This window comes from Cydia fagiglandana, chromosome 6 (assembly GCF_963556715.1).
Source record: "Cydia fagiglandana chromosome 6, ilCydFagi1.1, whole genome shotgun sequence".
Lineage (NCBI taxonomy): Eukaryota > Metazoa > Arthropoda > Insecta > Lepidoptera > Tortricidae > Cydia > Cydia fagiglandana.
In genome coordinates this window covers 18,300,073-18,326,415 of record NC_085937.1, presented here as the reverse complement: position 1 = coordinate 18,326,415, position 26,343 = coordinate 18,300,073, and the positions used below count along the sequence as shown (strand labels likewise).

Here is a 26,343-nt window from a genome sequence, read left to right as displayed (position 1 = left end):
CTAAGAAACAAACGTGATCAAGAGAAGTTTAACTATTCTCTATAAGATGTCGCCATACCTTTCTATCTACGCGAGTATCTGAGGCGTGTACAAGGCGAAACCGTTTGATATTTAAAAAAATAAAAAATTAACTCATTATCAGTAAAAGAACAAGGATCAAAGCCTAATGGCGTTCTAATCCCAAATGTTTTGATCCTGTGTCGAAAGATGGCAGTAAAATTTACTGTGACTACAAAATTTCCTTTGACAATCTAGACTAAACTCTCTTTGACGTATGTGTTGTTATAAAGTTCTAAAGTTCTGGGTAGGTTAAGTTAGGACGAAAATCAAGAGGACTGCGTCTACATAACCTCCTAAGGCCCAAGGTCCTACCTATAGTACCTCTTCAGTTCGATGAATTTTAAATCATATTCAATTAGAACAGAGTCGCTTTTGCTTTGTTTCGTTCAATTTTCCAACAACGCAAAATCAATTCTATTTCTATATATTAAATTTTCAATGGCAAATTTTGGATTTGTCATTTGTATAGCTGGGCCTTAGGAGGATATCATAACGTAATTTTTTTTCAGCCTGCCACTGGCACGTCTCCGTGGACCCGTACTACGACGAGTGCGTGTACGATATGTGCGCGTGCGCCGGCGACGCGTCCAAGTGTCTCTGCCCCATCCTCGGAGATTACGCTATGGCGTGCGCCAAGAGCGGAGTGGAGATACAGTGGAGATACAACGTTAAAGAATGCGGTATGTATACGTATACGGTACTTGTAAATAAGTGCCAATGAGCGGTCCAAATTGCTCGTAAAAAGCTGCCTCTAGAGCCGGATACTCATTAGCGAGCCGTAACCGTAACCGTTGCATGTACTGTAACCAAAAAAACATAGTGTGTACTTGGTTCGCAGGTTTACGCAAACCTGGCTCGCTAATGAGTTTCCGGCAAAAGGCTCGCTAATGAGTATCCGGCTTAGGACATAAAGGTAGGTTATTTAAGGCAGGCAGCCTATAAAGTTCCAAAACTACTATCGCCTGCTCTTTGGGAAGCCTAAATTCAGCATGTCTTTCGGTTTATTGATGATGGTCGGATTTTCTCGAAAATATTTGTGTGCATTTATGATGCTATGGAATGATTGCTCATCCATACCGACTACGCCATGGCGTACAAGACGGTTAGACCGTAAGGGGCTATTCATAAATTACGTCATTTCAAATTAGGGGGGGGTATCTGGACATCGGATGATGGTAGCATGACGTAGGAGGAAACGGGGTCATTCAAAGCATGATTTTTGGATGATTTTAGGGGATCAAAAATCGTCAAAAATCGATGACGTAATTTATGGACAGCCCCTAAGTCAATAGTGATGTGCTTACTTAGACTTGGATAAATAGGAATATTTCCATTAGAGTCTAATGATTAGACTGTCAAAATGTTTAATGAAGTAAAACCATGTAATACTAATCTTTAAAAAAATGCAAAATACTAATTTTTTTTTAATAAAACAGAACTGTCGTGTACCGGCGGACAAGAATACACCGTATGCGCTGACAGCTGTCAACGAACTTGCTCGGACATCGCGCTGTCAGCGCGCGGGCAATGCAAGCCGTGCTGCGTTGAGGGCTGCGCCTGTCCCGTTGGTCAGGTACGTTAACATCGTTTATCTTACAGGATATAACCAACGGAGGCGCCATGTCTATAATTTTCGGTACAAAATAGTCTGCCGTTTTTTGCGGGGGAGGGGCACATCAAATGTATACGTAACGTAAACATAGCCATGTCAGATAAACGTCAGTCCATACATGTCGTTGACCATTGGCCGCCTATTTTCGACAGAGGGGAATACCTGTTAATGACCACTCCGTTGATTATATTATCTAAGTCGTTTATAGTAAAAATACACCTACTACGAAAACGCGTTACTACAAAAACTTTTGTATAACAGAAAATTAATGAAAAGTGAATACAAGTTTCAATACAGGAGTCTATACGGGACCAATACAACGTGTTCCAAAATTCAACGATAAGCTGGCACCAGATGATGGACCTGCTCATGGCTACTGGAGGAAAAATAATACCTCAATTTATTAGGGAATTACAAAAAAGAAAATCGACACCCCTAAAGGTATTTGTTGACATGTCATTTCATTGACATGGTCGACGAAAATTGAGATATTTTTTTTTTCCTCAAGTAGTCATGAGCAGGTCCATCTTCTGGTGCCAGCTTAAGGCCTGTGCACACCGGCTTGCGTGTGCGTGACGTGCGCGTGTGCGTGCGCTAAAATGTTGGAGCCGCACACGCACACGTCACGCAAGCGGTGTGCCGTCTCATAAGGATCTGTATACTACAACGCCGCACGCACACGTGCACATCATGCATACGCAGCCGGTATGCACAGGCCTTTATCGTTGAATTTTGGGACACGTTGTATATAAAATATAATATTTTATTTTAGCCTCCTGTACATTTTTTTTTGTTGTGCAGGTGTTGGACAGCAACAACGTGTGTGTGCCAGTGGGCCTGTGCCCCTGCTTCCACAAGGGCATGCAGTTCGATCCCGGGTACAAGGAGGTTAGGGCTGGGCGCAGAGAAAGAGAGCTTTGGTAATTATTGTTCTACTTGATAATAAGCATGGCATAATAATATACTCCGCCTGGTACTCTCTTCCCGTCTTTTCTAGGTCACCTGACTGACACAAGCCTACGTCATCATGCGACAGCGCTATATGATAATATGCGATAGCGCTATATATAGCGGCCATGTTATTGTGACGTAGGCTTGTGTCACTCTGGGAAGAGAAGACCATGTTTTATGATAATAAGTTTTTGGCGAAAATTTCATTTTTGGTACAAGCTTTTATCGTTGAGTGTACTTTTCTTACGACAGACAACTAATACTCATCGAGACAATTCTAAAAACCCCTAACACAATTAGGTTGCGTTGTTTCATCACAGAGTTCCTATGGCCACCTCCTGTCTCCACCATCAGACCAGCTCGATGGTACCTTAATATTGCATTGTCATCCGATTTATACATGCATGCAAAATTTCAGCTCAATCGGAAACCGGGAAGTGGATCAAAAACTTGCAAAATTTGATTACAGACAGACAACGGTCAGGTGAAAGTAAATAAAAGCGTGTAATTAGAACTAAGTATTTTTAAACAGAGCAAGTTGGAGTTTTACCATCCGGTTACCAAAAAACTTATAGCTTCATACAGTGCCATCTACTATAAGTATAAATTTTTACATCGATGTTGCAATGGGGTCGGCCGGTCGAAGTATTTAGCAGATGGCGCCAGCATAGCATGCCCTGTCAATCACTAGGATTGTTTATTTTTTTTGTTTTTTAATGGAATTTTATGCCCTGAATGCCAGCCCTTTAAGTCAAATCTCAAATGAAAAGGGGCAAGCTATTTTTGCGTATCAGGCATATCATAAAATTCCTAGGCATATCGTGAAACGTGAAAATATTTGACTCATTCTCTGAGTCGACGGAGCCCCGCGTAACGGGGTTCCTATTTCTGGGCAGTTTGCCATTCGGGCATCTGAAGCAACCTAACGAACCTATCCTACCTATATATTGGTTTAATGTGACTATCGTCAAAACATTACACAGGAACATTACGATCCTTTTGCGATCGATTACGATTACCTTTGACAGTTGCCAACCTTCTCCAATCCATTCCTCTTTCTATAGAGTCTATTGTGTATTGTCTATAGTGTGACTATGTCCGTCTATAGTATAGACGGACATAGTCACACCCTTGTTCCCAGTGTGAGGGTTTTATTTTGCATAATTTCTGACACCCTTATGCCCGTTAAAGGGTATAATGGTGTCAGAAATTATGCAAAATTGACGTAACATTTTTTTAGCACTTGCGTCGGCGCACGCTGGGAGTGCGTACCGGCCACGTCCGACGACATTCAGAACTACCCTCCGGCAGAAGATCTCCGCAGCAACTGCAGTGCTGCTAACCACATGGAGTTCACTACTTGTGAGGTCGCCGAGCCGCTGACATGCAAGGTAAATTGGACTTTATGTACATAACCATAGACATCAGACTCCAGGACTTCTCAGAACAGCGAGCCTCTGACGTGTAAAGTAAATAGAGCTTTGTGCCCAAGGATATAGGGTTCACGCTTCAGGACTACGTTTTCGTTAAGGATCTGCGATAAGTAACTGCTCAGCTGTCAGCCATATGGAGTTCACTACTTGTTTGTGAAGTTGCCGAACCACTCACGTGCAAGTTAAATAGATCTTACTGCCAAGGATTTAGAGTTTCAGACTCCAAAACTCTCCTCCATCTGAAGATCCCCGTGTTGACAGTTCAGCGGTCAACCAAATGGAGTTTACTAGGTACTTGTTAAGTCGCCAAACCGGTGACATTCAGGGTGAATTGTACTTCAAGGATTCAAAGTTGCCTATACGCAGCACTTGCGTTGTCGCGCTAAGTTTATTGTGGGACATTTAGTTAAATTAACTACCCTTTTTCATTTTATACCTGGTGTGGCCTATAATATGAGCAAAATATTTAACTATAGGCTGTACTCCTCATACTGACCAACGTTTGTTCAGCTACTTTTAAAAATAACTTGTGGTTTGATTTTTAATACACTTTAAAGTTTATTCTAAGACGCAATGTATTGCGAATTTTGTTATGTTTAAGGCGTGACAAGCAACGTCAATCACAATGATATGGCGTGGCGATGGCGTCCATTGAAGATAATATATTTTCCTACTCTTTTTTTTTCAGAACATGCATCTACCCCCATCCACAACCACCAAAGAGTGTCGGCCAGGCTGCCAATGCAAGAAGGGTTACGTGTTAGACGCTAGTAGCAATAAGTGTGTGCTGGCGACGGAGTGCCCCTGCCACCACGGCGGGCGCAGCTTCCCTGACGGACATGAGATGCAGGAGGAATGCAACAAATGGTAAGTTTAGTGTTCCAAATAAGTATAGACCAAAGTTTTTCTACACCTCGTTACGCTCAAAATTCCAAACTAGTATCACATGTTACGCTCAAGATTCCAGATTTGAATATTTTTCTTTAAATAAAAGTTACTAAAACGACACACCTTATAAAACAAAGTCCCCCGCCGTGTCTGTCTGTTTTATGTTCACGATAAACTCTAGAACTACTTAATGAATTTTCATGCGGTTTTCATGAATACAGTGATTCTTGAGGAAGGTTTAGGTGTATAATTTGTTAACCCGTGCGAAGCCGGGGCGGGTCGCTAGTCTTAAGAATAAAGATTATGTTTCAACCGGGGCTATTATCGGTAGTATCGGTCGGTAGTACCTACCAAAATTTATAGGTACAAGGTGTGTTAAGGAGTGTTAACCACCGCCACATAGATACTTACTAACCTACTCGTACTTATACATAGGTATGTATGATGTAGCTATGTAGACTAGAGATAGGAGGTGAAAATATTTTAAATACCAGCTCTATATAGATACTAATATATCTCCGGTGACAACCAAAACTCACTAATTCTAATTACTATCACAAGTTTGTGAGCCAACCTACCAAAATAAGCAAAATTTTTGATTAATATTTTTTTTTACAATTAGTCAGAGATTTTCTCATCTGGGGATATATTATTTTGTTAGTTAAAAAATAAAACAAAAACGTTAACCGTTTGGAGGCGCGGGGTATCGATCCCCGTACCTCTCGCATGCTAAGCGAGCGCTCTACCATCTGAGCTACGCCCCCGGTTGATGTCACATTCGAAATATTACACCACAATAAGACCATTCACACTTTCTTGCATAAAATACTCCATATAAACAAGTCAAATGAACGATTCAAGTTTTTGAATAATATATCTTATGTAATTAGACCGTGTGGTGAAAGTGCAATGTAGCGAATGGTGACTTGAAACCTTTTGGAACAACGCGAAATGCTCCTTGGAATGTGCGTAAAGTACCTTTCACTTTTGCACTGGTTGTAATGCGTAGCATATTTGTTTGTCAACAAGGACACAATATGCTTAGGTATATATTGAATTATGTAACAAATAATGGCCTCTCATAGTTATAATATTATTTCGTTACTTTATTTTTCATAAAGTCGAAGCTATATACTATTTTTCATGTGAATAACTCCAAATTAATCAGAGGCCGATTGCATAACAACTTGTAACTAATAATATTAGCGGAAGTCTCTTTCCAATTCCTTTGATTAAACAGAGATTTTCGCATGCTAATACTATTAACCTATTATGTATTAACTGTCTATAGAATAAGATCATTTATGTATACCCATTTTTGTACAAATAAATAATTTCATTTCATTTCATTACTTACAAGTTGTTATGCAATATGCCCCAGGTTATTTATAATAGAACACATTTTACTAGGTTAATTTAGTACAAAATACAATCTTCTCAGCTTTGCCCTAAGGTTAACTGGTATAGAATGCCTCATGGCATTAAGTTCACCTTTTGTACACTAGTTATTTCTTTTGTGCAATAAAGTATAAATAAATAAAATAAAAATAGTTCAGGGTGAAGAGTTCAAGCCTCCTTGACGGTCAATATTACTAATGATTCTGATTAGGAACAGATTACAGGAAGAGGGCCAAAGGTTATGTAGGTATGTCCTGTCATACACTGCCAAACCCTATACATGCTTACGTAATCTTACAAATATCGTGACTACTTTCAAAAACTCGTATCTTGTTCTGACAATCAAAAGAATGTGGTAACTACCTATGTATGGGATACATACAGAGGTACAGTCATCAGCAATAGTATCTTACACAACTAGGGCCGCAAAAATATGTGACACGTTCTTATTTGGAGCGCAATAAGAGCGCGTCATATATTTTTGCGGCCCTAGTTGTGTAAGATACTATTGCTGATGACTGTACCTACTGAGTTTTAACTTGGAGTAACAGTGCGAGATACGAGATATTTTCAAAGTAGTGACGATATGCAATAATACAATTAAATATAGATAGGTTAATCGTCATAAAATATTATTAGATATAGGTCCCTGCTACAATCTCTAACGCTGTTTTAGATAGTGTTCTCAAAGTCGTTATGTTTACTCGCGGATTTATCTGTCTGCTCCTTTATCTAAGTCGTAAATTATGTATTTAAATATTATGTAAATCTGGAACTATACGTATCTAATAGTCATATAAACGGTCGTAGGTAAATTGAATATTTACAGCGATAACTTTTTTGGGTTATTGAGATGTCTTTATGTTTATACAGTTGTCTTGAAAGCTAATCATAATTTGTTACCTATTGTATTTAGTCAAGTGAATCAATGTATTTTACGTCACAACTCACTGCCTATGGTACGTAGGTGGGATCCTATCTCATCGCATAATAATTGATTGTCATAATGTAATGTTACGCATAAATCTCTTTTCGCATATTTTTTTGCAGCTGAAACGGAGAGTATTTTCGAAAATATTTTGCATAGGTTGTGTAGGTTAGGTTTGTGTTATAATTCTTAATTCTTAATGTTAATATTTCCAGCCCAATAACAATTATGCGAAATGAGTTTTATGCGTAACATTACATTAGGACAATCAATTATTATGCGACCCAATATGGACCCTACGAACGTGTCTTGCTATTTCAGTCAGTCTCGGTACAAAAAGTACTGAGGTTGACTGAAATAACATGACAAATACGAACATTTCCGGGAAAATACGATGGAAAACAATTATGCACTATATCTGTATGTAGGCACCTATATACCTAAAGTACAGTCAGCAGCAGAAGTTGCGAAGCGGGCGAGGTGGTCATAATTAACAATAAAGTCGCGTCAAGATCATTTTCAACACCTCACCCGCTTAGCAACTTCTGCTGCTGATTGTACGTAGATATACCGGTTGTGGCCTGTAACACGAGCAAAATTAAAACATAGATTGTACTCTTCAAACGGTGACACTTTTGTTCAACAACTTTTAAAAATTATGAAATATTTAGAGTCCCTATTTTTCATACAAAATAAATATTATCTTCAATGGACGCCATCGCCACGCCGTATCATTGTGATTGACGTTGCTTGTCACGCCTTAAACATAATAAAATTCGCAATGCATTGCGTCTTAGAATAAACTTTAAAGTGTATTAAAAATCAAACCACAAGTTATTTTTATAAGTCGCTGAATGAATGTTGGTCAATATGAGGAGTACAGCCTACAGTTTAATTTTTTGCTCATATTACAGGCCACACCCGGTATTAACAGTTTGTTTATAATTAATTCCACAGTAAATGCACAAACGGCAACTGGGTCTGCACCGAACTGCAGTGCCCAGGCATCTGCTCCGCGTGGGGCGACTCGCATGTGACAACCTTCGACGGCAGGGAATACGAGTTCGAGGGGGTGTGCACTTATCTGCTGGCTAAGGGCAGTGCTGACGCGAGTGACGGCTTTGAAGTGCAGATACAGGTGAGTAATGTGGGTTTAGGTCTACAAATGAATGGTATCTGGGTCTGCACTGCGGCAGGCATGGCTCACTCCGCGATTTCGTTGCGTCGCTACAAGTACATGCAACGCACACCAATTTTGGTGTCTAGCAGTAGTGGTTGCCGCGCACCGCTACGGGACGGACGCCTGCTCGCGCTTGCGCCACCTTGCGGCCATATCTGTCGTAATATGTCGTTTTGTTAGAGAGTGAACCTTCTGTACCTAGTACTATTATTTATTCTGTGACTGCGGTGTTATATCTATCGATATAAAGGTTAAAGTACCTACGCTTAGCTTTACGTTCTGGACTCATTTAGCAAAAAACATGAAATATTACACACATTTGCTTTTTTGTAGGTGGAAAAATAAGAATAGTAGAATAGAATAGTATTTATTCGTATAAGCACAGAATTGATTTTAACCCTTCTCCCTCTGTTTCGGGCGTCAAACGGTAGGGTATTTGACTGCATTTAAAATAAATTATTTCACACCATGCCTGAAATAAAGCACCAGATAATTATTAGGAAAACATAGATAGCAGTTATTTTTAAACACAATATCGATTTAATAAATCTTATTGAAATATAAAAAGTAGGTGAGTTGACCTTGACGTCACTGTGGACAGTTTTAAAAAAGAAACTGATTTGACTAGTAGGAGAATACTCTATTCTAACTTTTTAAATTCCATTTTCGTATTTAGAATGCTCCATGCGGCACGACCGGCGCGACGTGCTCTAAAACGGTGACCCTAAAAGTCGGCAACGGGAAGAACGAGGAAATAGTCGAGCTTACCAAGGACGCACCTCTGCCCGACTTTTCTAAACTAGAGAGGTAAGATTTTATTAATACGTATACCTATGTAGTTTTTATGTATTATTTGTTAGCCTATTGGTGGCCTATTGTGTCCCACTGCTGGAGAAAGGCCTCCCTCTCTTTCTTCCACGCGTCTCGGTTATAATATATTCTACAATATTAGGCAAATCTTTCCGAAAAAAAGACATATGGCGCAGTACACCGCCATCTGTTTTGGGTGTCGGGGGCACGTTTATTTCACAGACTTTGACTTGCTTCGCTCCATTTCGCGTATGGTTTGGTCAAGGTTAACCGAACACGTTTCTCGTCGCTTCGCTCGTCGTCGCACCTACCTTATAACTCTCTCAAATGCATTATCAGAACACTTATTTATGTCATGCTTGAAATGTTTTTTTTCTGTTCAGAATAAAGCTTCGTATCGCCGGTATCTACGTGTTTCTAGATGTGCCGAGTTTAGGTATGAGCCTCCAGTGGGACCGCGGCATGCGTGTCTACGTTAAAGTGGACTCTATGTGGCGTAACAGAGTAAGTATAGCTAAAATAGCCGTATTTATTCTAAAATATTTTTTGAAGTGAAAACTTTTTTAGCGGCGCTGTGCACTTTTTATGATGGGGAAAAAATGTTAAACTCGCGAGAGCGTAAGACGTAAGACGCTTCGTAAGACGGACACGTGACCTGATCGAAAAACTGTTAGTGTCATTGAGTTTTCACTTCTGCCGGCACTCCCGGAGTGCAACCCGTTATTTTTTTAAATATATTGATCATAATATCTCTTGAAATTGTGTACACATTTAGTTTACCTTCACCAACCTATAACCCAATTCAACCCAATTGCTACAAACTTTACGACATCTGTTGATTCTTTGAACGATCCGGCTATTAAATAAACTTCCTGACGAAGTTCTTTAAATACTATGCATACATTGCATACCTTAAAGGGTCGGCATGTAACACGCCTGGAGCCGCAATCGTAAACTACGGTAACTGCCTATCTTCAAGCGGGCTTTACGCTTGTTTGCTACTAATGTGGATAAAAAAAATGATACTTGTTTCTCAGGTGAAAGGTCTGTGCGGCAACTACAACTCTGATTCCCGTGACGACTTCCAAAAGCCGGAAGGTGGCATTGCCGAGTCATCTGTGCTGATCTTCGCTGACTCTTGGAAGCTGAAACCAACTTGCCCCAAGCCTGTGGAAGTCGAGGTATGTATCTCCTACGGTTATGAACGAAGTTTCAAATGTTTCTGTCAGTCAGCTGTGCTGTTCACTAGAACATTAGTGCTGGAGAAGTGTAATTTGGTATTGGATTGGATATAACCACACAAAGTAGAAAGGAAACCCCTAGACCGTGTTGCTTGTGATTATTCTACATATCGCTGGCCCATATTACAGGGTTCTATGTTTCAGTTTTATCGAACTGAAATTTTAACATTGTCATAGTGACATTAAGTTTTAACTATATTGAAAATGAAAATGTAACTTAACATACTTAATGTAACTTGTAATGAACTTTCTAATATTGAGCCAGCGATGAAGGACCTTATGAACATGAACCTATCCCAGTTAAAACGCGGTCTTACAAAATATGTGCCTGCTTTAAATGCTGGCGTAAAATAAAATTGAAACATTGATAAAATGGCCGCCACTCAGCTTGTTAACTTTAGTAGGCAGCGCTGGTCTTCCGTTGGACCATTTCAATGATGATATGATGAAACAGGATCTATATCTAAATCCTTAAAAGTCTTTTCTCCTATCTTTGCATTCCCTGATATTGTTTGTCATAATGATCAGTTGTCCTAACACTAAAAACCCTAATTTTGGTTTCCCTATTATTGATTAGTAATTACTTATTCTAATGTTATTAAGCATAATTTTTCTTTTTTTGCTAGGGTCGCAGTTCTAACCTAACCTAACCCACTTTTATGGCAGCAAGTTCTAACCTAACCATTTTTCAGAACCATTACATTTTATTTTCCCTAGCCTACTTTGGTGTTCCACTGCTGGGCATTATGGAAAATAATCGTTAAATGACAATTGATCGTTAGGGCATGTGCCCATTAGGACAAACCAGTTAGGGCAAGTGACTTTAGGACAAACGTTGTTAGGGATTCAGACGGACACCCGATGAAACATTGTTAATGGTCTTCTAATCGAATCGCAGGACCACTGCCGCCAACGCCCCGAGCGCAAAGACTGGGCCACCAGCTCCTGCGGCGCGCTCAAACGCCACCCCTTCACCCTCTGCCACACCGAGGTCCCCCCCACCCCCTTCATCGAGCAGTGCGAGCGAGACGCCTGCGCTTGTGACTCTGGGGATGATTGCACGTGTGTGTGTACTGCCCTAGCGGCATATGCGCATCGGTGTGCGAATAGAGGAGTTGTTTTCAAATGGAGGACGAAAGATAGATGCCGTGAGTACCCCAAATTATAGTGCCGTAGGAAAAATATCGAGTAGATGTAAGCGTAATGATATACGTCACATTGGACTATTACGATACAATGTGTCTGTGTAAATAAATAAACGCTCAAAGCTTAACGCAGATGTCGCTGCAATCATTAATAAACCTTTGTATTAGACATACTAAATCAAAGCGGATCCTGGCGCTAAGCTGGGAAAACGCTAGGTTGAAGGAGAAGAAGACTAAATCAAAAGAAGCATACGCCACAGACTAAATTTTTTAGGTTTCCTGAAATTTGGAATCATTTAAAATCAGTGGGTTTTGAACCTCATATTCTTATAATATTTTTCTATTAATAGCAATACAGTGCGACGAAACTTGTGCCACCTACGACCCGTGTATATCGCCATGTCCGGAGGAAACCTGCGAGAACACCTACTACTACAAGGAAATACTGCCTATCTGCCAACGAGACACGTGTGTCGAAGGTGAGAATACAACTGTCTACACAAAAAGGCCCTTCCGCTAAAAACGAAATAGTTATTTGTTTTACAAGGGAGCAAAGTTGTTGTTTAACCCCTCGTGCTAATATTGATACCCTCAAGCGAAAGATTCCAAAATTGAACCACGAGCGTTGCGAGTGGTTCGAAAAATGGAATCTTGAGCGTTGCGAGGGTTTCAAACGGCACGAGGGTTAAACAAAATTTGCCCCCGAGTGAAACAACATTTTTCACCACACCAACCCGAAGCAAATATTAAATGTAAAATATCAAACAAAACCAAACCAAATCAAATCCAAATGAATGTTATTAAATATGTATCATCCAAAATCATCATTGGAAAGTCAATTCTAGCAGCAATCATAAGAATACAACTCAATATTGCATTTGATTACTTTGCCTCACATGTGAATAAAATGCAACTTTGCTATCAGTTTTTGAAGTGCAAAGTAAGCCTTTCCGACCTGGTGTGGTGAAAAAGAATTTTTTTTATTGGCCTCTATCGAAGACCGGTCTGGCCTAGTTTGTAGTGACTCTGCCTGCGAAGCCGATGGTCCTGGGTTCGAATCCCGGTAAGGACATTTATTTGTGTAATGAGCAGAGATATTTGTTCCTGAGTCATGGATGTTTTCTATGTAAGTATTTCAGTATCTGTATATTATTTTTATCGTTGAGTACCCACAACACAAGCCTTCTTGAGCTTGCCTTAGGACTTGGTAAATTTCTGTTTCCTTATAATATTTATTTATTTATCGCTCAAATATGCAAGAGCGATGGAAAAGCAGATAACGAAATTTCGATTGTCGTTTTTCGCGGTAGGCCTTCAGATAAGATGGCCGTTATTGCTACATGACATGACACATGACAGTGCCTGGACTATAACCGCGAAAATCAAAGTTCGCAAATTGCGGGCATTTTTCTCTGTCACTCTTATTACGCCTTTATTGGAAGAAAAAAGAAAGATCCCCGCAATTGACGATTTTCGATTTTCACGGTAGCCGCCCTGTATGGCTCGCTCTTTCAATCGAGCTGATTTCAATCTACTCGTATCTTACACCCGTTGTTATAGGTTTCTCAGTATTCATTATAAATAATCTTTAGGTTGCAAACCAAAGCCTGAAGAAAAGAAGCAGTGTCCAGAGGGACAAATTTCCTTCAACGTCACGTCGAACGAATGTGTATCTCGCGGCCGCTGCAAGCCCGTCTGCATGACGCTACCGGACGGGACACAAATTTTGGAGGGCGAGGTGTTAGAGCAGGATGCTTGCCATACTTGCCGCTGCTCTAAGAAAGAAAAGATATGCACTGGACAGCCCTGTTCTACTGAGGTGAGTTAGGCCCATTTGCACCATCCCAGTAACCCGGGGTAAAGCGGTTAAACCGTGAACCCAGTGTCAAATTGTACTGGTAACCATGGTTACTCCAGGTTTATTCGGATAAAAAATAACCTCAAACCAAGATCACTCTCAACAGGATCTTTCTATGCATCCAGCGCGGCGCGTTAGTACTGACGTGCCGCTAAAAAGTTTTTAAATTTGCGAAATTTCTATGAGAAGGGAGGCAGGTAAACCTGCCTGGAAATGAGAAGGGAAAGGGAGGGTTGGAAATTTGTGTATGGAGAGAAAACTATCTGTTCAGATTAGTAATGTCTATGAGATTTACCAACTAATACAGTGGTGGGCAAACTTTCTTCATGGGGGGCCAGAAAGTTTAGAAAATTGGAGGGCCAGAATTGTAGCCAATATTTATTTTGATTTGTGATAAATTGATAATCGTGGGCCAATGCCATACGCTAATTATTTCATAGGACCGGCGGCGGGCCGGATAAAATCCATTCGCATTCACAGTCAAATTATGAGTTAGATTTGTTTTTATTAATTACCAAATTGACATATGTACAGGCCACTCCCCCGCCAATAGTGATAACGACTCCTCACGACGAAGGCCTGAAGTGCGTCCCAGGCTGGACGGCTTGGATCAACCGCGGCCCGCCAGAGACTACGGCGGATGGACATTCAGTCGAGAAGGAGCCATTACCCAAGTTCAATGAAATGGTAAGTACTGTAGGGTATATTGTATACAGCTAAAAATTAAGCTCGATTCTATGCATCAAGCGCGCAGTTTAGTCATGTTTCTATTATATTTTTTTTTCAAACTATTCTTACATAAATTGCCGTCCTAGACCTGCAAACAACATTACATTGAACTTATTGGTTAGTACCACTGATTTTTGGATTTTTCCAAGCATCTTTTTGAAAGAACTATAGACTCGTCCAACAGGTCCCTATTTCCGGGCATTTGTCTATATACATTTGGCATATATCTATGTTAGTGATTAGGCCAGTGGGGACGAGACACTCCTGACTTCGGTTGAACTCGGCTCCGTTCGGCTCAGCATTGCTCCGAGCAATTATTAGGGTTGGCATTACATGACTTCCTTTTGCGTGCACGACCACAGATAAGATATAATCACTTTAATTTTGACAAACCTAAATAGCCGAAAGGGATAGTGCCATATATTAGAAAGGGATAACATGATTCGACCCTTCAAAATTCGGGTTTGTAGGAAGTGTCCTTTCTGTACGGTATAGTTCGTTTTTTTTAGCATTAGAAATTAGGTAAACAATCTTGACGTGTCTTTTAATTGACAAACACATTTTAAAAATAAGTTACGGCAAATATGTAACAATTATGGATCTAATACGATCATTTATATTCTTCTGCTTTCATAAGTAATAGTTTTTGAATTTTAAAAAGCGTTTTTCAATTAAAAGACATGTCAAGATCGCTTACCTTCTTGCAAGTTCTTTCTAATGCTAAAAAAAACGAACTATAGTACTATTATTTTTTCTCTGATTAGGCTTAGTAACCTATTGTATATTGCATTGGTAATGCTCATATTTTTTTACCTCCTTACAGCAAATCGGCCAGCCAATGTGCGGGAAACAGAACATGACGCGCATCAAATGCCGCACTACAGTGAACCACCAGACTCCCAAGGACACCGGGCTGAATGTAGAGTGCAGTTTGGAGAAGGGTCTGGTGTGCAATGAGGTTGGGACCACGTGCCCAGACTTCGAGATACAAGTATACTGCCAGTGCGAGAAGGAAGAAGAAGGTAGGTCTCGTGGGCTGAGCGGTAAAACCCGATCAGTCTAGCAAATGGGTTTTTGATATCGGAACTTTATGTGATATGAGTTCATATTAAATGCAAAAATAGCTAGACTTATCGGGTTTGAGCCCTCAGCCCTTCTCCCACTTGCACCACAAAGAGCTTAAAAATCTTTATTCTGAAAGTTTTATTTTTAACCTAGAAATAGTTTCTATATGTCGTTATTTTTTTGCCAGGTCGCTCCCTCCCCGAACCCACAAAACCTCAAAACGAGGAAGAAGGAGGGGAAGTCTTCCAATGCCTAAACTCCAACCACCCGAACTACCCTCACCCCAGCGACTGCAATAAGTTCTACGAGTGCACCCCCGACTTGCTGAACCCGTCAAAACCCCACGCGGTTCTCAAGTCGTGTGCTCCAGGGCTCATGTATAGCAAGAAGCTGATGGTCTGTGATTGGCCGGCTAGCGTGATTGTGGATAGACCCGAATGTGGATCAGGTCAGTTTTTGAATAGGTAACTAATATAATAACATTAGAAATATTGATGAAACCAGCTGAAATCCCTTCACTTTACCGACTGAAATAAGTTCTACGAGTGCACCCCCGACATGCTGAACCCGTCAAAACCCCACGCGGTTCTCAAGTCGTGCGCTCCAGGGCTCATGTATAGTAAGAAGTTGATGGTCTGTGATTGGCCGGCTAGCGTGATTGTGGATAGACCCGAATGTGGTTCAGGTCAGTTTTAGACAATAAAACCATAAATATAGACAATTACAATGAAAACCAATTGAAACCCCACCGAATTGCACTTGTATACTTAGCAAAGATCGAATAACTATGAAAATTCCTCAGGAAGTAAAGGCTCTTGGAAAATCCGACAATAGAAATTTTGAGAAATTCAATGGATGAATATTCAACTTTGTAAACTTTCCATAGGTATAATTTTATAACAATTATTGTAAATTTTTTCTTCAAAAACAAACATGTGTAATGGTGCAACTTGAACGAGTACTTCCAATTTGAAAATTAAACATTTTACGCTTATTTTATTTTTATTTTGCCTACTTTGGTGTCCCACTTCTGGGCAAAGGCCTCCCACAAAATTTGACAAAATAAATAGCATATTTAAAAAGATATGTTTTACCATAGCCACAACACACACCGCACCTACCACACCAACCACGCCAACTACGCCGAGCGTCTGCCCTCCAGGACAGGTGTTCAAAAAGTGCGCGTACCCGTGCGACAGCCTCTGCGACCACTTCAAGATGGCCGTCGTGAAGAAAGGACAGTGCAAGTTTGGAGAGGTAAAAATTCCTTATACATTCCTTTTTACCTGCGATCGTGGGTACAACGAAAAATGAAACAGGAGTTAAATTGAAAGATATTTTAACTCCTGTTTCACTCCCTTTAATGTAAATCATAAAAATAAATAAATAAAAATCATAAATCATTTATTTTTCGTGATAAACTTAGTGTACATACAAAAGTAACATGCAAGGCTTTTAATACAAACATAATTACAAACTGTTTACCACGAAATAATACACAAAACGAAAACGAAAACGAAACCTGAAACCTGGAAACGAAATAATGTACAATTCCTAAATGATAATTATGATAAGTAAGTAGGTAATATTTGTACCAAATAGGTCGCACAGATTTAGCAAATCATGTTTGTATCAAAACAGGTTCACGATTGACTGAGAATACGCCCAGTTTACCTTTATAAGCTAAACCTCACGCCGAAAACTTTGGGATTGTGATGTGGGTGTGGGTGTGTGAACTAAGCCTGTTTTTTTTTTATTATTTGCAGAAATGTATTGAAGGCTGCGTGGACCAGTCGGTTGCTAATATAAAATGCGAGTTTACGTCGCGCTGGCGCGACGATAAGACGTGTGTGCCGCTCAAAGACTGCACCTGCGATTATGAAGGACAAGTTATAAAGGTACGTTTGAATACATTTGATGTACTTACTCATAGAATATGTACTCTACGTACAGGAACCCAAAATACATGGAGCAGTAAAAACTGAATTTGGTATTAAATTAAACAATGGATACCGGTACCGGTGTTATATTTATTTTAATATTATAAAATTAAAGTAAATCATTTATGTTTTTGAATCCAATAAATATAACGTGAAATTAATAACCGATATAATCTGAAATGTGCTCTGAGATTGAAGACAAAATATTTTTAAGATTTTTTGTAATCATCCTGGTCACGGCACCACATATTACTGTTATTAGGTTTCAGCATTCTATAATTGTTTTTCGCGAAAATTTACTTTCAACTATTTTTATTTAGGAAACTTGCAGTCCAATATACTCAATAAAAAATCTAAATTATTCAAGCAAGTCACACATGCTTGAATAATTAAAATAAACGACGAATAGACAGCCATAATACAAATATTTGTGTTTACAGCCGGGCGGTGTAGTAAACGAGCAATGCAAGAAATGCCAGTGCCTCGACAACGCCCTCCACTGCGACACCAGCGAATGCGTCTCCGTCGCCCTGCCCCCGGGGCCCTCCCACCAGCCCATGATATTCCCGTCGCCCGCCACTCGCCCTACTACAGTCACTACGACAGTGGCGCCTTTGATTGTGAAGACCACGGTGTCGCCGCCGCCTGAATGTAGCCCAGAAAGGTTCAAGTCAGATTAATCTAAAGGCCTAGCCACACCGGCTTGCGTGTGCGTGACGTGCGCGTGTGCGTGCGCTAAAATGTTGGAGCCGCACACGTCACGCAAGCGGTGTGCCATCTCTCATAAGGATTTGTATACTACAACGCCGCACGCGCACGTGCACGTCACGCACACGCAGCCGGTGTGCACAGGCCTTAATTCTGTACGGATATGATGGTCGTTCTTGTCTACATGACAGCGTTATAAAACGGACAGTTAAAAAGGGACAGTTATTTTATAATGTGGATAAAGATGGATAAAGCCATCCATAATACGCCCGCTGCCGACTTTGCAATCAAGTGCCATCATAAATGTCACATTCATATGAAGTTTATATTACTTCTCATCTTTGTTCTGTCAAATGCAGTGGAGAGTGAGCTTGTGCTCTAATGTTTTGTGAAATTCAACAGACAATCACAAGTAAACAAAAATAAATCTTTTTGGAGTTTATATGATTTCATCAAGAAATTGCGACGTATTTCTGTCAATAACTTTTGCCATCTATTGCCTATTGAAACAAATAAAATAGGTACATTTAAATCCAGAATTTGTACAATTCGCACAATGCGCAAGTAAATGGTATTTACAATCTTACGGTGACATATACAAAAATTATCGACATGTATGTCATCATCATCATCATCATCATAACTTAGGAGCTTTGCTCTTGTCGGTGGAGCAATCGCCAATCATTTCTTTCTTGTGCCAGTCTTTTAATTTCCACATACGACGCATTATTTTTTATTTGGCTGAGATAAGTGATTGTAGGTCTCCCTTCTTCTCTTGTCTTTTCAATTCTGCCTTCCAGGATGTTTAGGAAAAAGTTATCATGCCGTATAAGGTGTCCTAACATCATGCCTCTCCTATTTCTTATTGCATTTAACAAGCATCGCTTTTCTCCTATCATTCTCAGGACATCTTCATTCGTCTTCCTTTCCGTCCAGCTAATCCTCTCCATCCTCCGCCAACACCACATTTCGAAAGCCTCCAACCTTTTTCTATCTTGGTGTCTCAGTGTCCATGTGTCACTTGAATACAACACAATGCTCCAGATATGTCATAATTATTCATAATTTATGGGTTTGGTATCCAGGTACAAGAACCTACTGTGGCAAGGAGAACCGCTGCCTGCCTCGTCTTTCATCGCCAGTTCGGTCGACAACGAGCATTTCGCCCCGCAATACGCCAAGCTCAACGGGAAGGCTGAAGGGGATTCTGGTAAGCGTTTAGACGAATGGATAAATCAATTTCTGTTTTCGAGCTGTCAAAACGATGTTGCTACTATGGAATTTATATAAAACACTAGCATGTGACGTCACAATCAAATTACCTACTCTTTATAATTGTACACGGTGTTTCAAATAGAAATTCGAGATGCACCGGATATCCGGTTACTATCCGGCATCCGGCCTATCCGGCCATTATTTTACTATCCGGTCGGACACCGGATAGTGACCTACTATTCGACCGGATACCGGATAGTAACATTGCTTGATTTCGGAGTAAACCAATTGGATTTAAGAAACAGACACGGTCATAATCGTACTTGTTTATTATTTTAAAACAATTTAATCATTCCACTGACTTGCACGCGCACTCATTTCGTACCTAAAAATGAGTCCGCGCGAACGTTTACTAGGAAATAGGGCAAACCTGCAGAATACGCACCTAAAAAACCAAAATGTAGGTATAGTTCCGCTGGCCGAATATTCGGCGGCCGGATACCGGATATCCGGCCAGTGTTTAGGCCGAATATCCGTTATCCGGTATCCGGCCAAACAACTATCCGTTGCATCTCTAATAGAAATAGTGTCTAAAAATAACTGCTGTCTACGTTTCTCTATTAATCGTCTAATGCTTTATTTCGTGCATGTTGTAAAATAATTTATTTTAAATACAGTCAAATACCCTATAATTTATTTTAAATACAGTCAAATACCCTATACTCAGCAATAACAGGCGTTATCTTTCATCAGTTTAAATACTTACCATGAAACAATTTTTATCTTTACCCTACAAAAATCTTTCTAATCGCCAGGAGGAAGCTGGCTTCCAGCCAATCTAGACACAGACCAATTCATCCAAGTGGAACTGCCTACCGCCCAACCGATATACGGCGTGATCATGCAGGGCAGCCCGTTGTATGACCAGTACGTGACCAGTTATGAGGTCATGTACGGCGATGACGGACATGTGTTCTCGTATGTGGAGGGACCGAAGGGTGATCGACAGGTAAATTTATATTAGAGACCCGCCCCAGCTTCGCACGGGCTACACAAAACCTTAACAAATTATACACCTAAACCTTCCTCAAAAATCACACTATTGATATGTGAAACCCGCATGAAATCCGTTCAGTAGTTTTCGAGTTTATCGCGAACATACACACAGACAGACGCGGCAGGGACTTTGTTTTATAAGGTGTATTGATGTAATAATATTAATGGTTTCTTAAGCTACATATATTAAAAAGTAAATCATAGGCACCGGCCTTGACCATAGAAATCGACTTTTGAACTGTTCATAAATTGTTGAATGTCATTGGAAAACCAGAAAAATATGACCTTATATTGTCCCACGACACTATTTGATAATTGGTCTTAACTCTTAGTATTGACTAGGAAAGTCCACATAAAAAAACGTCTCAATAATCCAACGACCATTTCGACGATCAACTGTATTTGTAGTGTAAATCGCTCTTCATAATCTCGACACATTATCGTAATGCATTCTGATCAAAGTATTTTTCGCATTAGCAATTTCCACTTAACCGTATAACTTTTCCAGGTATTCCGCGGCCCAGTAGACCACATCGGCGCAGTAAAGCAGATGTTCACACCCCCGATCGAAGCGAAGTTCGTCCGCATCAAGCCTCTAACCTGGCACGAGAATATTGCAGTACGCTTCGAGCTGATTGGCTGTGGAGAAGTTACCACCACCACTACTACTACTACTACTACTGTTGCTACCACGGTAAGTCATAAATACTAACAGAATTAAATCTTAGGACTCAATTATTGGAAATTATTCGGACCAGTAAAGCATCGAAATTGTTTTCCCATGTTCTGTCCAAGTTTCATGATGTGTTAGTACAGAAAAGCTTCTAGCCCTTCTGGTTTGGTTTACCTTTAGTTTTCGTCGGGTCCGCTATTCAGCTGCAACGGCGTCAAAAAACTCACTAAAACTGCAGTGGACCATTCCATGAAAGCTACGTAAATAAAATTGACATTCTACAATGGAGGTGAAAAATAACTCGAATTTACAAGCTTTTATGAAATGGGTCCCTGATCCATGTTTCATCAGTGGTCATCCGCTCGTATTTAATTTATTCATAATTAAACATATAAAAATGGCTTACAACTAAGATAATTAATTGTTTCATAGCAAATCACGTCTCATCCTACTTACTGCGCCAATAAACGTATTGTATTTTTTTTCAGCTCGAGCCTTTACAATGCACGGAGCCTCTCGGACTAGCAGCCGACCTGCCCATTGACAGCATTGAAGTGAGCTCCAACAGCGAGGATAGGAAGTACTTCGCGCTGACGGGACAGAGGGGATGGCGGCCGTTGTACAGTACACCCGGAGAATGGATTATGGTAAGTAGACAAGCATCGAGTGGCTGCAAGGGGCAAAGCTGGAATAAGAGTGACATTCCATTTCCAACTGCAGCTGCAATACTGTTCATTTTACTATGGAAACGCGTCGCTGTCATTGTCAATTTCCATAGTAAAATGAACAGTATTGCAGCTGCAGTTCGAAATGGAATGTCACTCTAACAGTAGCGCTAGACATCTTATACCTAACTGTTTTTTAACAGTTCTCTTTATTGTCTTAAGAAGTCAAATACTAACAAACGAGACAATAGGTACATAATATAAAAGAAAACACAGAATGTACACATAAAATTACAAACTAACAAAAATCCTTACATATTATACTATTAATCTTATAACTTGACGTCCATCTTAGCTATCTAATTGATTAGCACAGAAACCAATTAGTACTTACTATAGAAGGAACGTTTCTCTATTCTGATATGTCCATGAAAAGCTACACGTTTTTGGGATCATTACTTAATTACATTATTACGCAGAAGGCGCTGTTCCTTGGAATATTTCAGAATGATGACAATTTATTTTGGAAAAAAAATCTAAGACTGAAACTCCCTTTTTTTCATGTACATTTTTCAAGATCTTTCCTCTGAGCAACTTTTGCAATTTTCATATCTGCACATCTGCCGTCCATGTAAATAGTCGGGCGCAGAGTTTCTTACAGAGTGCGCTATGCAAGTTTCAATCAGGAGACATTTTAAAAAAATAAAATCGGGCGCTGACCAGTACGGATGAGTGCCTTACGCGTTTACTAAAGATGACAACTTATCCCGAAGGTATCAGCTGTGCCACTTATTTAGAAAATCCACAACCATAACATAAATTTCTCCCATCGATTACCAGTTCGACTTCACCGCCCCGCGCAACATCACCGGCATCAAGACCAAAGGCGGCGTCAACGGCTGGGTTACCGCCTACACGGTTATGTACACGACCGACTTATCCACCTTCCACCCGGTAGTGGACTCGGCCGGGGCGCCTGTGATCTTCCCTGCCAACTTCGACAGGTAACCTTAGGAATTTAAATTCAAACTGTCTCCCTAGTACACCTCACTACAAATATTTTGTACACGTAAACTTAGGTAAGTCTACGTGTTCAAAAGCCGGAAACCCAGCAAATATCAATTACTCATTATTATTGCAAACAAATAAATACTAAGAAAATGTGTCTGGGTTCAACTACCACACAATTGTCATTTAATATAAGTATAATAATACATAGGTAAATGTATCTGGGTTCTATATAAAATTTGACCTCGCTTCACCTGTTGGACATTCCAGCTGGCAAAAATTTGCATTAATTTGATTTTTATTTTGCGATGTCTTTTAACATCTCGTTATGTCCGATTTGTGATATGACTGCAAAAGTTTTGTAATTTGGATATCATGTCCGAAATAAATGCTTTTTAATTTTTTTATTTAAAAAGTTCACTGTACAATATTTTTGTGTTTTAACAGGGATAGCGTGGTCACCACGGAGTTCCGTCCACCCATACATGCGCGATATCTGAAAGTGTTGCCGGCCAAATGGAAAAATAACATCGAGATGAGGATCGAGCCTATAGGCTGCTTTGAACCGTATCGTGAGTATTTTTGGTTTCGATTTTTTTTTCATATGAATAATAATAACCAATAGCCCAGAATATAGTGCATCGCTTTTACCCAATAGCCAATTTTAGATTCCATCTCTATAGCCCTACTCTTAATAGCCCTTGCACCCTCGTGGGTAACCTGCTCAGTGTACCCCTTAAGTTTCATTAAATTGTCGAAAAAACCTCTATGCGTCGGCTTCGTCTCCGCGCGCGCCTTCTAACGCTCGAGGGACGCTAGATGTGGGGTGGCCCTATAGTAGGCAGCATCCAAAGTATTCAAATAGTTCGGTACACCATATAATTTGTATATACATGAATACTTTTGATGCTGCCTACTAAGTATATGACGCTGACTGTACACTGCCTTAAATTGTTAATCAATATTTACTACCTTCAGTCCTCATTCCTTGTAGAAGGGCCGCTTGACAAATGAGAACGCTTATGACAACATTTTTTTTTGTCACAAAAGAGAGAAAAATCTAAGTAGCAACTATGATGTCGCCTGACTAGGTATAAAGTTGATTATTTTACAGCGACACCCGCGACAACACTCGCTCCCCTGCAATGCATGGAGCCCCTCGGTTTGGCGGCTGACCTCCCCGTCGAGAGTATCGAAGTGAGCTCCAAGAGCGAGGATAGGAAGTACTTCGCGCTGTCAGGGCAAAGAGGATGGAGGCCATTGTATAGCACGCCTGGAGAATGGATCATGGTAGGTGTACAAAATTTAGTATAGGGGCTAATTTGGTGTTTATATGAACGTAATGGGGAACGCTTGAGAAAGCTGTAAAAAATGTGTTTATTACGTACACTTTTCAGTGGTTTCTGGGGTATCCTTTTAGCGCATTCACCGCTGAGCGACGGTTGAAATAACATGGGTTTCCCCGTATCAAGCAAAATTGCTTCGTATATGCAAAATGACATACACGCTGACAGGTGACTAGCAATGAATGGGTTAAGTCTTTAATTGAAAAACTTGTAGAGGACGGTTCAGCAGATTCATACGATACGATGCAATATACCAGCGGTCGGTAACAGGCGGCCCGCGAATCTCTCGCTTGCGGCCCGCGAGCCTCCTTGGCTATTTTGTATGTAATATTGACAAATGAAAATGTCTGATAAAGTCTAACAAACTCCGGCCCGCGTCAACTTCGTTAACTACTATGTAGCCCTTGGCTGCTAAAAGGTTACCGACCGCTGCAATATACGATAAGCCTCACCAAAGGCTTAATTTTACGGTTTCTGCTAAACTACTAAAAACGTCTGAAATTTCGTGACCTTGAGTGATTGAGTATGACCTAACCGAAAGCCCATATACAGTACAGATGGGCGCTGTAAGTGCTCGGACACAAAGTTATTAGGGGCAACCCGAACCTATCTATGAAATATTTTTTTGCAGAGGGACGTGGTGGATAAACGATCGGCGTGAATGTACCTGTTTTTATGTTACCTGTTTTTTAAGTCCATAATTGACATGCACCTTTTTTTATCAGTTCGACTTCACCGCCCCGCGCAATATCACCGGTATCAAGACTGCTGGCGGGCCGAACGGCTGGGTGACGGCATATACCGTCATGTATACATCCGACCTGTCCACTTTCACCCCAGTAGTGGACGATGCTGGCGCACCTAAACTGTTCCCCGCCAACTTCGACAGGTAACCCAAGGAATCCATTCAGAAGCTTTCTTTTTGTTTGTTTTATATTTTCCGGGTGATATTATAACTCACCAAATGGCCTCAATGGAAGATCAGCGCTTAGGCTAGCAACATGGCGCATTGTTAGTCTTAAATGGGTACACTTAATTTGGTAAACTTAGATTGAAGTATTCAATTCTTTATTTGTGACAACAAGATATCTATTGTTACCCTAAATAAGAGAATTGACTTTAGTTTATGTAGTATAAATGGTATCTCACACAGTTAAAGGCAAACTATTCATGTATGCTTCCAAATTCTGGAGTGAAATGTAAAATGAACAAAGGACCAATAATGTTTAAGGCAGTACAGTTTTGGTTTGCATCAGTTTGATACAAGCTATATTTTATAATGCATACATATCTATGTACAGTCATCAGCAATAGTATCTTACACAACTAGGGCCGCAAAAATATATGACGCGCTGTTATTGCGCACCAAATAAGAACGTGTCACATATTTTTGCGGCCCTAGTTGTGTAAGATACTATTGCTGATGACTGTACCTCCAGCAAGCTGCGAAATTGCATGGACACTTCTGGTGTTGCTTCTGTTGGTAACCGTTTACCATCAGGCGATTCGTCTGCTCGCTTGCCTCCTATATCATGAAAGATACATTTATAAATGAATTAATTTTTAAAGTGACCATGTCGTTTTGTGGCTAGGTGTACAGTTGACGTCAAAGAGATATTTACGACTAACGTTACAAAAAATTATTTACACGACTTTATTGTCATAGCATTTAGGTCGTGTAAACATTTTTTTGTTACTTTGGCTGTAAATTTCTCTTTGACGTCGACTGTACCAAAATGTATGGCATTTATGTTCACATTATTATGTTTCCACAGAGACAGCGTGGTGACCACGGAGTTCCGTCCGCCCATACAAGCGCGGTACTTGAAGGTGTTACCTGCCAAATGGAAGGACAACATTGAGATGAGAGTCGAGCCTATAGGCTGCTTTGAGCCTTATCGTGAGTAGTTTTATATATATCTATACAATCAAAACAACAATATTGCCTGGCTTTTCCGCGTGAGACGAGGTCTACTGCTCCCAGCGTCCCCTGCCTACTATACGGACACATCTCAAAATTTATGAACATTGGAGATACAATCTTATTTAAAAGTAATAAAGTTAAGTTTCCAATAATCATAAATTTTGTGATGTGGCTACAGCTATACATAGCAGGCAGGGGATGACAGAGCCACAAGCTTGTTTTAGTGAACTAGCTCTTTGACCTGAATCCCTACCGCTCTACTATTAAACAAGCAGCCAGAAATACGAAAGCATTTTTACTAAATCTTTACAATGTATTCAACAGGCATTATAATTGTTATTACATCTACATAACTTTCAAATTTTCTGGCACTGTTCATTAATACACCGTTTAAGTATGTTTTATATATATAGATAATTCATAATTCTTATGTACTTTCATATTTGAATGTTTAGGTTTACATAATTTAATTAAGGAAACTGTAAGTCTACAATATTTCAAAATGCAATT

At 40.1% G+C, this 26,343-nt stretch overlaps 1 protein-coding gene and 1 non-coding gene across 2 annotated transcripts in view; one reads left to right on the top strand and one right to left on the bottom strand.

Annotated features, from left to right (window-relative positions):
• LOC134665529 (hemocytin) overlaps nt 1-26,343 on the top strand; it is a 94,893-nt gene that overhangs the window by 22,826 nt on the left and 45,724 nt on the right. The window contains exons 22-48 of the mRNA XM_063522504.1: nt 570-740; nt 1,497-1,633; nt 2,474-2,592; nt 3,864-4,014; nt 4,745-4,923; nt 8,228-8,408; nt 9,127-9,257; nt 9,644-9,764; nt 10,298-10,441; nt 11,400-11,649; nt 11,997-12,125; nt 13,239-13,465; nt 14,039-14,191; nt 15,057-15,290; nt 15,458-15,746; nt 16,398-16,555; nt 17,065-17,196; nt 17,679-17,902; nt 19,032-19,156; nt 19,977-20,170; nt 20,726-20,911; nt 21,379-21,537; nt 22,396-22,559; nt 23,011-23,135; nt 23,678-23,853; nt 24,635-24,798; nt 25,685-25,809. Coding sequence (XP_063378574.1) covers nt 570-740; nt 1,497-1,633; nt 2,474-2,592; nt 3,864-4,014; nt 4,745-4,923; nt 8,228-8,408; nt 9,127-9,257; nt 9,644-9,764; nt 10,298-10,441; nt 11,400-11,649; nt 11,997-12,125; nt 13,239-13,465; nt 14,039-14,191; nt 15,057-15,290; nt 15,458-15,746; nt 16,398-16,555; nt 17,065-17,196; nt 17,679-17,902; nt 19,032-19,156; nt 19,977-20,170; nt 20,726-20,911; nt 21,379-21,537; nt 22,396-22,559; nt 23,011-23,135; nt 23,678-23,853; nt 24,635-24,798; nt 25,685-25,809 — 4,548 coding nt within the window. The remainder of the gene's footprint in view (nt 1-569; nt 741-1,496; nt 1,634-2,473; nt 2,593-3,863; nt 4,015-4,744; nt 4,924-8,227; nt 8,409-9,126; nt 9,258-9,643; nt 9,765-10,297; nt 10,442-11,399; nt 11,650-11,996; nt 12,126-13,238; nt 13,466-14,038; nt 14,192-15,056; nt 15,291-15,457; nt 15,747-16,397; nt 16,556-17,064; nt 17,197-17,678; nt 17,903-19,031; nt 19,157-19,976; nt 20,171-20,725; nt 20,912-21,378; nt 21,538-22,395; nt 22,560-23,010; nt 23,136-23,677; nt 23,854-24,634; nt 24,799-25,684; nt 25,810-26,343) is intronic.
• Trnaa-agc (transfer RNA alanine (anticodon AGC)) lies at nt 5,636-5,708 on the bottom strand. Its single transcript has one exon. It is a non-coding gene; the product is annotated as a tRNA-Ala (tRNA).